The 17439-nt window shown below is 35.6% G+C and overlaps 1 protein-coding gene across 3 annotated transcripts in view; it reads left to right on the plus strand.

Annotated features, from left to right (window-relative positions):
* Nucleotides 1-17439, plus strand: part of CCDC138 (coiled-coil domain containing 138) — a 98272-nt gene that overhangs the window by 30277 nt on the left and 50556 nt on the right. For all 3 annotated transcript variants that reach the window (XM_077134949.1, XM_077134948.1, XM_077134950.1), the window contains 5 exons: nt 269-453; nt 3419-3577; nt 9801-9920; nt 16063-16140; nt 16253-16360. In XM_077134949.1, the coding sequence (XP_076991064.1) occupies nt 269-453; nt 3419-3577; nt 9801-9920; nt 16063-16140; nt 16253-16360 (650 nt within the window). The remainder of the gene's footprint in view (nt 1-268; nt 454-3418; nt 3578-9800; nt 9921-16062; nt 16141-16252; nt 16361-17439) is intronic.

The raw sequence follows: 17439 nt of genomic DNA on the forward strand, positions 1-17439 counted from the left end.
ATTTTCATATACTTACATAATATAGTTTGAAATAATTTCATGCTTGGAAAAAAGTTGCAGAAAATTCCTGTATACCCTTCACCCAAATGTTCTAAATGTTGACATTTAACCATATTTGCATTATTCTTTTTTCTTTTGGATATAATACTTCTAACTTTTAAACAATATTATAATTCACTGAAAAGTGAAACTTCCTGAAAATTACTCCGAGAATATTTACAACTATAAGTTAATAGAGTTTGTAATTAAAATTTTGTTTTCCTAACAGTTTGCCGACCATCTAATTTGGATTCAAATTCAAGAAGTTGGACTGAATATTTTAGTGATGCAAGTGATTCTCCTTTGAAACATGTCAGCTATCCAACATCTAAAGCATCAAATAAACAGAATTTACTTCCACATCATGTCAATCAGATATATGATGAATTATCTCAAATACATCAGAAATTGCAGGTAAAAACTAAATTGAGAATTCACAGATATTTATGTTTTAAACACCAAGCATATACAAAAGTTGAATGTAAGGTATTTTAATTTGTTTAGATATGTGAATCAAGGCACTGTCAGGGGGAATCAAATTTAATTCATGGAACTAATGATAGGAAAAATAATATAAACAGTGATGTTTTTATGTATGGCGTATGTCTTAGAATCCGTACTGCCTTGTGTTTTCTGTTTATTACATCCCATTCCATCCTTGCTCAAGATGGTTAAGTGTGCTTTTTGAAGTAGATATTCTAGATTAGTTTTTTTACCTATATGCAAGAAGTCCTCTTGTCAATTCTTAACCAGAATGCAACTCAAAACTGGTCTTTATCTGCCTTCTTTGGGAGTTATATTTTATAGAATTTAATTTATATCTTTGTCAAACATCTGCCATGTGGGGGTATAGAAGAAAGCAGAACTATATGTAATACACGATTTCTATTTGAACTAGTTGGAGGCACATGTACATATGAAATAATTAAATATATTTTAAAAACCAAAATCTGATTTTGCAAAACATAATTCAGATGATAATTACCAAAGCATTTCAGGAAGAGTATTTTGAATTTAAATTGCTGAAGAGAAATCCACACAAGAGATGAGTCTTAACTTTATCTTTGACTGAGAGGCAGATTTAGAAAAGAGAAAGAGTATATATCAGGGAATTGACCAGTTAAATATATCAGCCTGGCATTCGGGACATAGGTCTAGGATGGAGATATAAAGATATAAAGTAGTTGAGATCTAGAGAAAGTGTATTCTGTGAAAATATGGTAGTGATCAGACAGTGTCTCAGATTGGTGTGGGAACCTCAGGTATCGAGAGAAATGCATCTAGGATATATCAGAGAGAGAATGAGTAGAACGTGGATATTGTTTGGATATGGAAGTAAGTAGTAGGGACTAGTTAAGGATGAAGTGCCGGTTTATTTTTTTGGGCAGTTGAATAAATGGTATTGCTTTTTACTGAGATAGGGAGCAAATCAGGAGGAGGGAAAGGTTAATTTCATTTTATTTGAAATTCGTAACTTTTAGAATTTATTTTTAAAGCATCCGGTTCAGTAGTTTTTGGTATATGCATGGAGTTGTGCAACTATCACTACAAGCAGTTTTCATCACCCCCCCCAAAAAAACTCTATACCTACTAGCAGTCACTCCCCATTTTCCTTCAACTCCCCCAGCCCTAGGAAACCACTAAGCTACTTTCAGTCCCTGTAGATTTGCCTAGTCTGGACTTTTCTTGTAAATGGAATCATACCACCTGTTACCTTTTGTGACTGGCTTCTTTTAAGATTCATGCATGTTGTAGGATATCAGTAGTACTTCATTCCTTTTTATTGCCGAATAATAGTTCCTTATATGGTTATATGACATTTCATTTACCTATTCATCAGTTTGATGGACATACCTTAGTGGATATATATGAAAGTGGTATCTTGTGGTGTTGATTTCCTTAATGGCTAATTGAATTCAGTTTGAGACATATTTATTTTGTCTTGGTTGAGTGCATGTAAGTGAAGGTGTTAAAGTTGAATTTGAACCTTGGGAAAAAGATCCTGAACTAGTATAGATTGGAAGCATTTAACATATGTGCATGTAATTTTAGCCATTGAGTGAGTGCAGTCAAGTGGAGAAAATGTGAAAAAATGAGAAGAAAAATGGCTTAAGCCCAAACCCTGAAGAATGTTTGTATTTAAAGGACAGCAGAGGATGCAACACTTCACAGGAGACTGAGAAGCCAGGGGCAAATAGGGAGGTTGATAACCAGGAGAGTGTAGTGTCTTTGAAGCAAATGAAAGAAGTCATTTTAAATTAGAAGAAAAACAGCATTTTCTAATATTTGTGGCATTATTTTAAAATGCTCCTGAGAGGGTTAATAGATTAGGATTGAAGAATGACTTAAATTTAGACTTAGTAGTAAATCACTCATTTCACTAGGGTGATATACAGACTGAAACCAGATTAAAGTGGATTGTAGAATGACTGAGAAGTGAAGGAGAGGGGGCAGCAAATACAGGCAACATTTTAAAGAAGTTTGGTTGTGAAGGGGCGGGGGAAGTGGGTGGGATCAAGAGAGATTTCACTTAAGATGGGATGAGAGAAACTGAAAATATTTGAGTGAGGGATAATCCAAGAGAAGTCTCCACAAGAAAGCAGAAGGTAGTGAGATTCTGAGCCTATGTTCATGGTGGAATGGAAGGAGAAATGCATGTGTGTCTTGGGGCCTGGAGATTGATGTTTCCTCTGTTGTCTTCTCTTTTCCCTATGAATTTAGAGATAGAGAGCGGAAGGTGGTGTGTTGAAAGCAAATAGTGAAGAAAGTTTGAAATAGCCATTGGAGAATAAAGTGAGAGGTGATCATGAAAATATAGAAAGATTCCTGAAATTATAAAAAGATTTCTGGGCTGCATTAAAAGCCGATTAAGTGTTTGAGTCATGAGTTTACAAAATGGCACCACTTTCCATTGAATTTTGAGGTTGCATGTTTTGTTTTGTTTTTTCCCTCCACTGGTATTTAGTAGTGTAATGTAGGGTAGGGCAAGGGTCATTGCGTTGATCCAGGACTGGGGTTCTTCCAGACCAGGGAAATTGGCAATTCTCCTACCAAGGTAATAGAAATGTGATAAGGTAAGGTAGTGATGAGTATAGGCAAAATAGGACCTTGAAGTTGAGTGGAGCATGAAATCTGTGTGGTACAGATCCATTTGGAACCCACGTTCTCTTAAATCATCATAGTGGAATCTTGCAATGAGAATTTCTGTGCAAGTTTACTTACTGTACTAGTCTACCTATTACTGTAATCGAAATTTTACTTAGGTACCCATGTCTTCCTAAACACCATTTCATTAAATCATAATCAGAAAATAGAAGTATAGTTTGCAATATTTGTGAATATATTTTTAAAATAACTTAAATCTGGCATTTTGATACAGTGTGAAATTGCAGCACAGCAGGAATTTGCAGAAGAACTTCAAAAGCGAGAACGTTTTTTAGCTGAACGAGAACAACTGCTGTTTAAACATGAAACTGCCTTGAGTAAAATTAAAGGTGTTGAAGAAGAGGTTCTTACAAGGTTTCAAATTATAAAGGAGGTAACTAAATAGCATTTGTTTTTAGAGTGGTGTAATTTCTCATTATTCTCTTAACCTAGATTCACCAGTTGTCAACATTTTGTCACCTTTGTTTTGTTTCTCCTTTCCTTCCTCCCACTCTTCTTTCCTTCTGAACACACACACACACACACACACACACACACACACATATACATACATTTTTTTCCCTGAAGCATTTACAAGGCTGTCATGACACATTGCCCCTAAATATTCAGCATATACGTCCAGAGAAAGTAGGTTTATTGCTGGAGAATAAGGAAGTTCTCTGTAATACCATTACCATATTAAGAAATTAATGTTAATTAGTAATTAATGTTATTTAATATACGGTCCACATTCACTTCCCCAGTGGGTCTGCAAAGTGTCTTGCATTGCTCTTTGCTTTGTTTTGTTTTCCGATCAAGCAGCTAGTCAAGATTCACATGTTGTTTGGGTTGTCTTTTGGTTTCTTTGATTCTAGAATAGTTACCCAACCCATTTTTATTTTTTGTGAGACTTTTCTTTGAATAGTCCAAGCCAGCAGTCTTGTAGGTATCTCACATTCTGGATTTACCTGATTATTTCCTAACATTTATATTCAGATTAAATATTTCTGGCAAGAAAACTATATAGGTGATATAGTAATGCTTCTTATTTCGTATCAAGAGACGCTTACTGTATATATAACTTATATACAGTAAAATACATTTTATTATACACTTCTATGAGTTTCAATAAAAGCATAGTCCTGTAATCACCACCATAATGAAGATAAAGAATAGTTCCAGCACCCCAGTGCCCCTTTGTAGCCATCTCTTTCCCCTAGAACATGGATCTGTTTTTGTCCCTTTAGTTTGCCTTTTCCACAATGTCATATGAATGGAATTATATCATGTTTTTCTTAATTTTTGGTTTTCAACAGCTTCATTCTAATACATCTAAACACATATTTCTTTGAGTTTATTCTCTTTGGGGTTTACTGAGTACTTGAATTTTAAGTTTATGTTTTTTACCAAATTTGGGAAGTTTTCAGGGAATATTCCTTGTTCTTTTTTTTTTTTTCTTCCTCAATTGCTTTCTCTTCCCCTTCTGGGCCTCCAGTGACTCATAGGCTAACCTTTTTTTTTTTTTTTTTTGCATATTCATCATTTCTTAGAACATTTGCATCAATTCAGAAAAAGAAATAAAAAGGCAACAGAAAAAGAAATAAAACAAAAACAGAATAAAAAAGATTATACATACCATACCCCTTACCCCTTGCTTTCATTAGCATTCCAAACTATATTTGTTTTAACATTTGTTCCCCCTATTATTTATTTTTATTCCATATGTTCTACTCGTTTGTTGACAAGGTAGATAAAAGGAGCATCAGACACAAGATTTTCACAATCACACAGTCACATTGTGAAAGCTATATCATTATTCGATCATCCTCAAGAAACATGGCTACTGGAACACAGCTCTACATTTTTAGGCAGTTCCTTCCAACCTCTCCATTATGTCTTGACTAACAAGGTGATATCTACTTAATGCGTAAGAATAACCTCCAGGATAACCTCTTGACTCTGTTTGGAATCTCTCAGCCATTGCCACTTTGTCTCATTTCACTCTTCCCCCTTTTGGTCGAGAAGGCTTTCTCAATCCCTTGATGCTGAGTCTCAGCTCATTCTAGGATTTCTGTCCCACGTTGCCAGGAAGGTCCACACCCCTGGGAGTCATGTCCCATGTAGAGAGGGGGAGGGTGGTGAGTTTGCTTGTTGTGTTGGCTGGAGAGAGAAGCCACATCTGAGCAACAAAAGAGGCTCTCTTGGGGGTGACTCTTAGGCCTGATTTTTAAGTAGACTTGACCTATCCTTTGTGGGAGTAAGTTTCATATGAACTAACCCCAAGACTGGGGGTTCAGCCTATAGCTTTGGTTATCCACAGTGCCTGTGAGAATATCAAGAATTCAACTTGGGGAAGTTGAATTTCTCCCCATTCTCACCATTCCCCGAAGGGGACTTTGCAAATACTTTTCCACTCCCTGATCGAATCACTCTGGGATTCATCAGGGCATCACTGTGGACAAACCAACAAAATCTCATGTCCTACCTGAGATTCCAAGTACTTATGGTGTTCAATCAAACTATCTACCTAAGTTATATTAGGAAATGCGCTAATCAAAATATAAATTTTGTACGAAATAAACATTTTTTATATGCTAACCTTTTGTGTTGTCCCACTGGTTTCTGGTTTCTTTTTGCCTCATCTTTTTCTTTTCTTAAGATTGGATGCTTTCTGTGTGGTTCTGTCTTTATGTTCACTGTTTCTTTTTTCATCTCCATATTTCTGTTGAGCCTATTTAGTAAGTTTTTGTTCCTAATGTTTTATGTGTAAGTTCTAAAATTCCTAATTATGTTCATTTTTATATGTTCTTTATTTCTCTCATGAGAATTTCTGTCTTCCCTTTCAGTTACATTTACCTCATGGAGTATAATTAAAATGATGCTTTAATGTTTTTATCTGAAAAATTCGAACATCTGGATCATTTGAGGATTTGCATTTGTTGAATGTATTTTTTCTTGAGTCTGAATCTCATTTTCCTGGTTCTTTGTATGCCCAGTAGTTTGGGGTTGTATTCTGGACCTTTTAACTATTCTGTTCTATTGTACAGGTCCTGGGTCTTATTATAACTATCTGGAGAATACGATTTCTTCTTTTAAGCAGTCAGCCCTCTAGGTTTATACCACAAGTTTTTTCTCATTTTCTTTGGGCAGAGGTTGCAATGTCAGTTTACTTTTCAAAGGCTTTGATATGTTGCTTTGGAGCTGTCCTTTGTATGTGCCACTTAGGGGTTAGTCTAAGACTCAGGCAATGGTTTAAATCTTAGTTTAGTTTGCAGAGTCTTTGTTAGACTGCTTTGGGTCATTTCTCAAATGTATCACAGATGCTAGATGGTGGTGAAGAGTTTAGTCTGAGACGTGTGTAGTATCTTTAAACTTAGTTCATTTCTCTAAGCCTTTTCCTTGCTGCTTTTAGTTTGTCCTGTATCTGGGCACCTTAGGGTTGAGCCCAGGATTTGTACAGGTTTATATATACTGGAGTGGGAGCGTCCTCTTTCTGAGTCTCTCTTTCCAAAGATTCTTCCCACGCTCATTGATTGGCATGGGTTACCTTTCCTGGTTCCCTGGTCAGAAGGATGGGGTTTCCTTCAGGGTTTTTCCAGCCTGCACCACTGCTCCGCTATTCCCCTATTGGGGCAAAGCTCAAAGAGAAAAGGAAAAACAAAAAATTAGGAAACTCACCCTTTTGCAGGTCGCTCCTCTAATTTTAACTCTCCTCCTCAATTTGCGTGCTCTTGTATCCTGATAGAGTTGTTTTTTGTGTTTCATGTAGGGGTTTTAATTGTAATTATCAAGACAACTAGGCCATGCTGGAGGTTGAACTTCTGTCATGTGTTTTGAAAATGTTCAAAAAACTAAAATATTAAACTACTTTTAAAAGACAGCTAGATTTGTGACTTTATTCTGAGTTATTTAAAGAATCATTTAATATACAAACAAGATGACATGAAACCAGTTTTTTCAGATGATTGGATATTTTTGATGGGGCTAAAGAAAGAATACTTAGATTCTCAGATCTCGTTATCCTGATCTTTTTTTTAATTTTCTCTCTTTAGATTTATTTATCAGTCTGTTATTCTTTAATTTAATTGTACTTATGTGATTATTTGAAGAAAGGAGTTAATTCAGTTTTCTTGATTTCCTATAAAAACTGGCTTGTTTCAACATATTTTACCAATAAATATTTGTATTTTATATCTAAAATCTTTATCCCATTTAATGTAATTTGGAAAGGAAGTTGATTTGAATCATTTTATAAAAATGATTACGGAGAGTCAGATAGTTTAAAGCTAAGAGAAATTTTATATATTTAATATTTTTCAATATATAAAACTAAAGCATCAAAATTTTTAGCTATTTTATAAGAATAGGAAAGTAGTTTTCTCTATCTATGGAATGCTTCGACATCTATAAAGCTATGAATAACTAATTAGGCTCTTAAAGAGGTTGTGAAATCCTTCATTTTTTATCACTCCATGATGTTAAGAGGAGAGTATATATGTGAATTTCTTATTTTGTAGAGTAGAAGTAAAAAATAGTTTTATTGCTTCTTATATTGTATGATAAAATGTCTGGATATATATTTCACAAAATTTTAAAAATATTTTCTTTAAAATATTTTTATTGACAAGTCTTCACACACATAAGTCCATACATGGTACACAATCCATGGCTCACATTATCACATAGTTATTTATTCATCACCATTATCATTAGAACATTTGCATCACTCCAGAAAAGAAATAAAAAGAAAAAGCTCATACATACCTTACCGCCTTACCCCTCTCTCCTGTCGACCATGCCAGTATTTCAATCTACCAAATTTATTTTATCCTTTATCCCCCCCCATTATTTACTTATTGTTTATCTACATTTCTCCACTCATCTCTCCATACACTGGACAAAGAACATCAGACCCATGGATTTCACAACCATATAGTCACATTGTGAAAGCTGTATCATCATACAGTTGTCTTCAAGATTCAAGGCTACTGGAACACAGCTCAACAGTTTCAGGTCCTTCATCCCAGCCACCTTAAACTAAAAAGGGATATCTCTCTAATGCATAAGAATAACCTCCGGGATAGCCTCTCGACTCTGTTTGAGATCTTTCAGTTACTGGAACTTTATTTTCTCTCATTTGTTTCTTCCCCCTTTTGGTCAAGAAGGCTTTCTCAATCCCATGATGCCCAGTTCCAGCTCATCCCGGGAGTTCTGTCCCACATTGCTCGGGAGATTTACACCCCTGGGACTCATGTCGCATGTAGTGGGAAGAGCAGTGAGTTCACCTGCTGAGCTGGTTTAGAGGGAGATGCCACATCTGAGCAACAAAAGAGGTTCTGTAGGGGATGACTTGTAGGCCTAATTTTAGGTAGACTTAGCCTATCCTTTGCAGGAATAAGTTTCTTGAGCCCAAGATTGAGGGCTCAGCCTGTTGATTTGGTTGTCCCCACTGCTCTTGAAAATATCAGGAATTCCCCAAATGGGGAAGTTGAATATTTCCTCCTTTCTCCCTAGTCCCCCAAGGGGACTTTGAAAATACGCTTTTATCCACTGCCCAAATCACTCTGGGATCTATTAAGGTATTACACTAACCTGGACAAAACAACAAGATCTCACACCCTATTCAAGATTCCATGTACTTATGGTGTTCAACTAAACTGACCATACTGGTTAAATTAGGTAATATGCTACCCAAAATATAAATTTTGCACCAAATAAACATTGCTCCCTTTGGTGTCACACAGAAGTTGAAGTTTTAAAATATGTACGATATCATCCTTTACCCTGTATTCTATTCAACCTTATTCCTATCCAGATCAGCTTCATTCATATCTCTAGTCAAAGTCTGATCCCTTTTCCAACTTTTTAAACAGTTCCTGTATGGGGTACTGCTCACTTTCATAGCTTCAGAGCTCTAACTCTGATTCTCAGGTGTCACATAAATGCCTGAAGTTTCTGGGAATGACCTCGTTATATACAAACAGCTCAGTATCTCAGAATTTAGAAATAATAGTTAAAGCTCCTGAGTATATGTGACTGCTGTAAGAGTTTACAATCTAAGACCCTTTGCAATGGGCTCCAACCTAATAGCCTGTGTTCTTGACTTCAGTTTACCAAGTGGTTTTTTTTTTTTATTTTGCATGGGTAGGCTCCAGAAATTGAACCCGGGTCTCCGGCATGGCAAGCGAGAATTTTGCCTGCTGAGCCACCATTATACCACCCCTTACCAAGTTTTTATATTATAATTAGTTCATATGAGTGAGGCATGATAATATTTGCCTTTTTGTTTCTGGTGTTTCATTCAACATACAATCCTTAAGGTTAATTCACTTAGTTGCATGCCCCACAGCTTCATTCCTTCTTGTGGCTTCTCAGTAGTCTTGTATGTAAACACCGCAGTTCCCTTTCCTTCAGTCGTTTCACAAATGTTTCTGATGTTATGTTATTGTTTTGGTTGACTACACAGTTTTAATTAATTCTTTGCAAGATTAGTAACCTATACTCAGATGCAGTGATTAAATTCTTGTGTTTCAAGGAGTTCTAATTTTTAATTAATTTCATGTTTGACATTAGTGGTATAGAATTATTACCTAGATCAGATTTTTTCCCCCTCCTAGCAACACAATGCAGAGGTTGAACACCTAACTGAAGTTCTTAAGGAAAGAAAGAAAGAAAGCAAAAGGCTGAGGTCATCCTTTGATACATTGAAGGAATTGAATGATAACCTAAAAAAACAGGTAAGATTTGTTTAAATATATATTATAAAGACATTCTTACAACTATACGTGTAGATAATGAAGTCAAAGTCTTAGAACATATTTTGGCTGAAGAAAATTTTTATTAAATTTGTTTTATTATGAAACACTTCCAAACAAATAAAGTGTTCTTAAGCTCTTGATCTCTTCTTATCATTTGCTCTGGCAACCAGCCAAAATATTTGGCAGTTGGGAATTTTTTAAATATAAGCGCTTTAGGATATTAAAAACAGGGAAAGAAAAAATAGTTGTTAACTGGGACTAATGGCCTTTTAGGCACTGATATGTAGCTTTAATACTTACTATTGTAACTGCTGTTATACATCACTCCTTCTTTAGCAGTCGTTTAGCTTTTGCATGTCTACTCTGTGGTGGATGCTGGGCTAGATTTGAGGCTTCACGTTGGTCACAGTCTGGTGGGTGTCACATGTAAGTGCTGTGATTTAGTTCAGTGCATAGTACTAAAGTTGTATAACAGAAATACTTCACAGAGTTGTTTCTGTTTTATTGTTTGTTTAGTTACTTCCCTCTGCCAGCTTTTGACTGAAGGATATGAAAGGAGTATGTTGGAGACATAGGAGAATAAAAATGTGCATATTTGTGTGGGAATAAGAAGTAGAAAGTGAAATTGGAATAAACCCAGGATTTTTTTAACTTTTTTTTTAATTATGAAATATATATACAAAAAAGCAAGAAATTTCCAAGTACATTTTAACAAATAGTTATAGAACAGATTTTAAAGTTTGGTATGTGTTGCAGTTCCACGATTTTTCATTTTTTCTTCTAGCTGCTCCATCTCACTGGAGACCAAAAGAAATATCAGTATAATGATTCGGCAGTCGTATTCATTTGTTAAATCCTATCTTCTATGTTATACTACTCCTCTTTTTTTTCCTTACTTGTGATAAATAATATATATAAAAAAAACCAATAAATTTTGAAGTGCATTGCAACAATTAGTTGTAGAACAGATTTCAGAGTTTGGTATAAGTTAAAATTCCACAATTTTTGTTTTATTTCTAGCTGCTGTAGCTGCTCTAACTGCTCTAACGTACTGGAGACTAAAAGAAATATCAGTATAATGACTCAGCACTCATACTCTTTTGTTAAACCCTACCTTCTCTGTTTAACTCCACCATTAACTTTGATCTTTCTCTCACTCTTTAGGGGTATTTGGGCTGTGGCCGTTCTAACTTTTTCATGTTGGAAGGGGCTGTCGATAATATGGGATACAGGGATGAAACTAGTTAAAGTTCTGGAGAGGCTGGCTCTCTCTCTGCCTTTCAGGACTTATCTGGTCCAGGGACCCATCTGGAGGTTGTAAGTTTCTGAAAAGTGACACTAGTGCATAGAGCCTTTCTGGAATCTTATATAATATCCTAAGTATTCTTTAGGATTGGCAGGAATGGTTTTGGTTGGGGTTTGACACGTTATGATAGATAGTAATTTCTAACCGAAGCTTGTGTAAGAGTGACCTCCAGAGTAGCCTCTCGACTCTATTTGAACTGTCTCAGCCACCGATACCTTATTTGTTGCACTTCTTTTCCCCTTTTTGGTCAGGATGGCATTTTTGATCCCATGTGCCAGGGCCAGGCTCATCCCTGGGAGTTATCTCCCATGCCACCAGGGAAACTTTCAGATACCCTGGATGTCGTGTCCCATGTAGGGGGGAGGGCAGTGATTTCACTTGTGGTATTGGGTTAGAGAGAGAGTGAGTCCACATCTGAGCAACAGAAGAGGTCCTCTGGAGATGACTCTTAGGCATACCTACAGGTAGGCTCAGCTTCTCTGCTGCAGACATAAGCTTCACAAGAGTAGGTCTGAAGATCAAGGGATTGTCCTGTTGATTTGGGTGTCCCTAATATTTGACACAGTATCTGGGATTTCCCTGGTGGTAAAGTTTAATAGTTCCATATATTTTCTCCCATCCCTCAAGGGACTTTGCAAATACTTTTTGATTTTCTGCTTAATATGCTCTGGGATGTATCCAGGCCTTACATTAAGCTATACAGGATTAAAGGCCCTCACTCTTATTCTGGGCTCCCTCCGTTTGGATTGTTTAAAGTATCTGTCAGACAAATTGAGTTAGATTATGTGCTACTGAAAGTTTATGTTCTGGAAAAAAAAAAATCCTTTCTTCCTTTGGTCTCAAAGAGTAGGTCAAGTTCTAAAGTATAGGCAATGTCTTCCTTACCCCTGTGTTCTGAATAACCTTAATCCCAACCTGATCAGCTTTGTTCTTATCTCTAAATACCAGGTTATACATCTATAAAATAACCTCTCAGAATCCAGAAATAACAATTACCACTTCAGACTAGATGTGACTGCTATAAGAGTTTGCAGTCTAGGCCCCAGTTTTCTTATAAATATTTTCTAAATGAGATCATACAGTCTTTGTTCTTTTGTTTCTTGTTTATTTTGCCTTACCAAATATCCCACAGGTTCATTCACATCGTTGCATGCCTCACAACTTCATTCCTTTTTGTAGCAGCACAATGTTCAGTCATATGTATACACATTGTTTGCCAATCTACTTCTCAGTCAGTGCATCTTATAAGAAACCCAGTCATTTTTTAAATTTAAAAGATTGGGCTGGAAAATCTTAGGAATCCTAAAATGTAACTAAGTTCAGAGGATGACTCTGAGATAATTTGCTTCCTAGAATTTCTTAGCCAGCTGTCTGTCTTTCAACTCTATATTCATTTTCTATTCCCTATAATCTCTTCTTGTTATAAACTTTCCCCTTGGGAATGATTTCTCTGTTGATTCAGTCCTTTGGTTTTCCTGAAGTCACTTATGGCCTCCCACAATTGGACTCTGACCTTCACTTACAGTTGTCTAGAAGCCTAATTTATCCCTGGAGAGGTTACTTTTTCCCATCAGAATCTCATTCCAGCTCTCTCTTTTGAGGATGCTGTGAACACTTACTGGAAGGGATTTTTAAACTGCTGACATAGGTAGATTGCTGTCCATAGCTTGCTCTTTGGTATCTGTAATTCTTAATGATGTTGCATATGGTGATTGGGGTAGATCTGTGAATTATTACATAATTGGGCCTATTAATAATTGGATTTATGATCTAGTATGTCCAGACTGTAAAAGCTTAGGATAACTGTTTGATACTGTTCTAATTTGCTAGCTACCAGAATGCAATATACCAGAAACAGAATGGCTTTTAAAAAGGGGAATTTAATAAATTGCTAGTTTACAATTCTAAGGCCAAGAAAATGTCCCAATTAAAACAAATCTGTAGAAATGTCCAGTCAAAGTCTTACAGGGAAAGATACCTTGGTTCAACAAGGCCGATGAAGTTCAGGGTTTCTCTCTCAAGTGGAAGGCACGTGGCGAACACTGTCTGAGTTCCTCTTTCATCTGGAAGGGCACATGGCGGACACAGCATCATCTGCTAGGTTCTTCTCCTGGCTTCCGGTTTCATGAAGCTCCCCGGGAGGCATTTTCCTTCTTCATCTCCAAAGGTCACTGGCTCATGGACTCTCTGCTTCGTGGTGCTGCAGCATTCACTGCTCTCCCTGAATCTCTCATTCTCAGAATGTTTCCTCTTTTATAGGACTCCAGAAACGTATCAAGATCCACCCCAGTGGGTGGAGACGTGTTGTCATCTAATCCAGCTTAACAACCACTCTTGACTAAATCACATCTCTAGGGAGATGATCTGATTACAGTTTCAAACATACAGCACTGAATAGGGATTATTTTGCCTTTACGAAATGGGATTTTGATTGAAACATGACTTTTCTAGGGTCCATACAATCTTTCAAACCAGCACAGTGCTTTTTTTTTAATGTTTCTTTTATTTAAACTACACCAGGGGTCAGCAAACTTTGTCTGTAAAGGACCATGTAGTAAATATTTTAGAATTTGTGGTCCATAGGCTACTCAGAACTACTCAGTTATGCCATCATGGTGCAAAGGCAGCCATAAGCAATGTGTAAAATGAATGAGCATAGCTGTGTTCCAATAAAGCCTATTTACAAAAACAGGTGGTAGACAGATTTGGCCTGTGGACCATAATTTGAAAACTCTTGGCATAGATTGATGATATACTTTGAAATTGCTGAATAAAAATGTGTATTATTTCTGTGACTTACTGACAATTTATGATAGCACTGGATATAAATAAATTTGTTTAAATGATAAATAATTTTGCAATAAATCTTGCTAAATTAGAGAGACAAGATTAATGTTCAAACCCATCAGTTTTTAAAAATTTATTTATTAATTAAAAAAATCAAATGGAATAAAATTAACATAGGTAATCAGTAATTCACAGTATCATCGCTTAGTTGCATCATTTCTTAGAACATTTGCATCCATTCAGAAAAAGAAATAAAAAGACAATAGAAAAAGAAATAAAACGAAAACAAAACAAAACAAAAAATTATACCTACCGTACCCCTTACCCCTCGCTTTCACTAATCACTAGCATTTCAAACTAAATTTATTTTAACATTTGTTCCCCCTATTATTTATTTTTATTCCATATATTCTACTTGTCTGTTGACAAGGTAGATAAAAGGAGCATCAGACACAAAGTTTTCACAATCACACAGTCACATTGTGAAAGCTATATCATTATACGATCATCTTCAAGAAACATGGCTACTGGAACACAGCTCCATTTTCAGGCAGTTCCTTCCAGCCTCTCCATTACATCTTGAATAACAAGGTGATATCTACTCAATGTGTAAGAATAACCTCCAGGATAACCTTTCGCCTCTGTTTGGAAACTCTCAGCCGTTGACACTTTGTCTCATTTCATTCTTCCCCCTTTTGGTGGAGAAGGTTTTCTCAATCTCTTGATGCTCAGTTTCAGCTCATTCTAGGGTTTTTCTCAATCCCTTGATGCTGAGTCTCAGCTCATTCTAGGATTTTTGTCCCATGTTGCGAGGAAGGTCCACACCCCTGGGAGTCATGTCCCACGTAGATAGGGGGAGGGTGGTGAGATTGCTTGTTGTGTTGGCTGGAGAGAGAGGCCACATCTGATCAACGAAAGAGGCTCTCTTGGGGGTGACTCTTAGGCCTAAATTTTAAGTAGATTGACCTATCCTTTGTGGGGTTAAGTTTCATATGAACAAACCCCAAGACTGGGGGAAACCCATCAGGTTTTAGCTGCAGGGTTGTATCCTAGGATCAGCCAAATTAGAAATAGATGTAACCCTTCTAAATGGAAACCCTTTTATTCGGCAAATTAGAAATAGATATAACCCTTCTAAAATGGAAACCTAGCCTTGACTCATCAGTTCCTAATCAGATTAAGGTGACTAGTCCTCAATTTAAATACCTAGCAGAGGAATGGATGAATCCTCTCTGCAAGAAAAGATCATATGTAGCCTTTAACATTTTAAAATAAAAAGTCTGTCATTCCATACAAAATTAATAAGCACATTAAAACATAGTACAAAAGAAAAGAAAAAAAGCAAAATAATGATAATAAAAGAAAGAGAAACAGATAAAGTAAAAACCAAATAACAAAATAGAAAAAAAAAAAAAAAAAAAGATAGTACTACATCACTGAAAATGAAGAGGAAACCAAACAGTAGAAACAGTTCCGGGTGATCCAGATACTGGAGTTAATATACATGGAGTTTAAAATAATGATTAATATGTTCAAGATAGGAAAAATGATTGAAAATTCATTAGAGAATTAGAGTCATGAAAGGAATTATATTGAAATTTTGACGCAGAAAAATTTGCTAATTGAGTTTAAGAACTCTGATAGATCGGTTTAGCTCAGATGAGACAAGGTAGGAGATAGGATTAGTGAACTAGGAGATAAGTTAATAAAAAGTCTCCAACCTGAAACGTAGCATGAAAATGAATGGAAAATTTAGAACAGAGATATGAAAAATAGTTCAAAGGTAAAACATAGGAAGAGTTACAAAAGAAGAAAGAGAGAATGAGTCAAAAGTACTATCAAAAGCAATGAAAAGAATCAACTACAGATTTTAAAAGTGTTTAACCCTAAACAGGATAAATGCTTCCTCTATTTGTTTTGTGACAAAGCTTGGTTATACGGACCAATTAAGATAGATTGTTTGGGAAATCCTTAGTTAAAAAACAATGTAAACTTTATTTTGAAGTATATAACTCTTTCCTTCAATAGTTAAATGAAGTAAGTGAAGAAAACCGGAAGATGGAGATTCAGGCTAAAAGAGTTCAAGCTCGTTTAGATAATTTACAGGTAAGTTGTTTACTCCTCTGTTGAGACCAAGTAAGTTTTAAAATAGTTGCCTTTTGGATTTGTTCATTTTTAATGTAATTGTTCTTTAATTCATGGATATGTCCTCTTTCAGAGGAAGTATGAATTTATGACAATACAGAGATTGAAAGGAAATCCCCATGCTGCTCATGAAATGAAAATTGTAAAACAAGAAAAAATACCAATTTCAAAAACCTGTAAGGTATGATATGGTGGAATATTTATCAAATGGAAAGCCAGGGAAATTTCTCTTGTCCTTTAATCTTTTTTTCATTTAATGTACTTTTTTTAATGAAAGGATTAACAACAATAATTCCTTTATAGAGAAGTGACTCCTAGATATTTCAAATATGATTTTATTTGCAATAACAATATTTCAACAGTACTTCAGGCACTGTAACACTGTGACAAATCACTGGAACTTAAGGTTAGTAACAGCTTTATTATTCAATGTGTTTGAGACTCCATAAGCATTGGATGTTATTTTCCTATCAAGACTGCAACCCATCCCTGAATAGGCTCTGTTTGTTTTTTGTTTTTTTTTTCCCCTCAGAATTTTCTTAAGGTATATATTGCATACAATAAAGTAATGCAAAGATCCCTATTTGTACAGTTTAATCAGTTTTGACCAATGAACACACCCATGTATCTCACCTCTTATCAAAATATAGAACATTTCCATCACCCTAGAAATTTCCCTTATCCTCTTCCTGAAGATATTTTCCTGCCAAAGGCAATCATCAGTCAGATTTGTCAGTTTAAATTAGTTTTTCCTATTCTAGAACTTCAGTTAATGAAACTGTATAGCATTTACTCATATGTGTAAAACTTCTTTTGTTTAGCATAATGTTGAGTGTATCAGTAGTTCATTTCTGTGTATTGTTCAGTAGCATTCGATCATGAATATATCACAGTTTGTTTATCCATTCTTCTATTGATAGACACCTGTCATCTTTCTAGTTTTTGTCTATTATGAATACAGCTGCCAAAACTATTCGTGTACTGGCTTTGTGTAGTGTATCTTTTCCTTCCTCTTGGATATGCACCCTGGAGTGGAACTTCTGGGTCATAATACAGATGTACATTCAACTTTTAAAGAAACTGCCAGACATTTTTCCATGGTAGTTACAGCATTTTATATTTCTATTAGCAATGTATGAAAGTTCTGGTTGCTCCACGACCTTGTCAGCATTTTATGTTCTCAGTCGTTTTCATTTTAACTGTGAATGTGAGTATGTAGTGTTATCTCATTGTGGTCATTAATCCTTTTTTTTATTTATT

This window comes from Tamandua tetradactyla, chromosome 17, assembly GCF_023851605.1.
Source record: "Tamandua tetradactyla isolate mTamTet1 chromosome 17, mTamTet1.pri, whole genome shotgun sequence".
NCBI classification, from domain to species: Eukaryota; Metazoa; Chordata; class Mammalia; order Pilosa; family Myrmecophagidae; genus Tamandua; species Tamandua tetradactyla.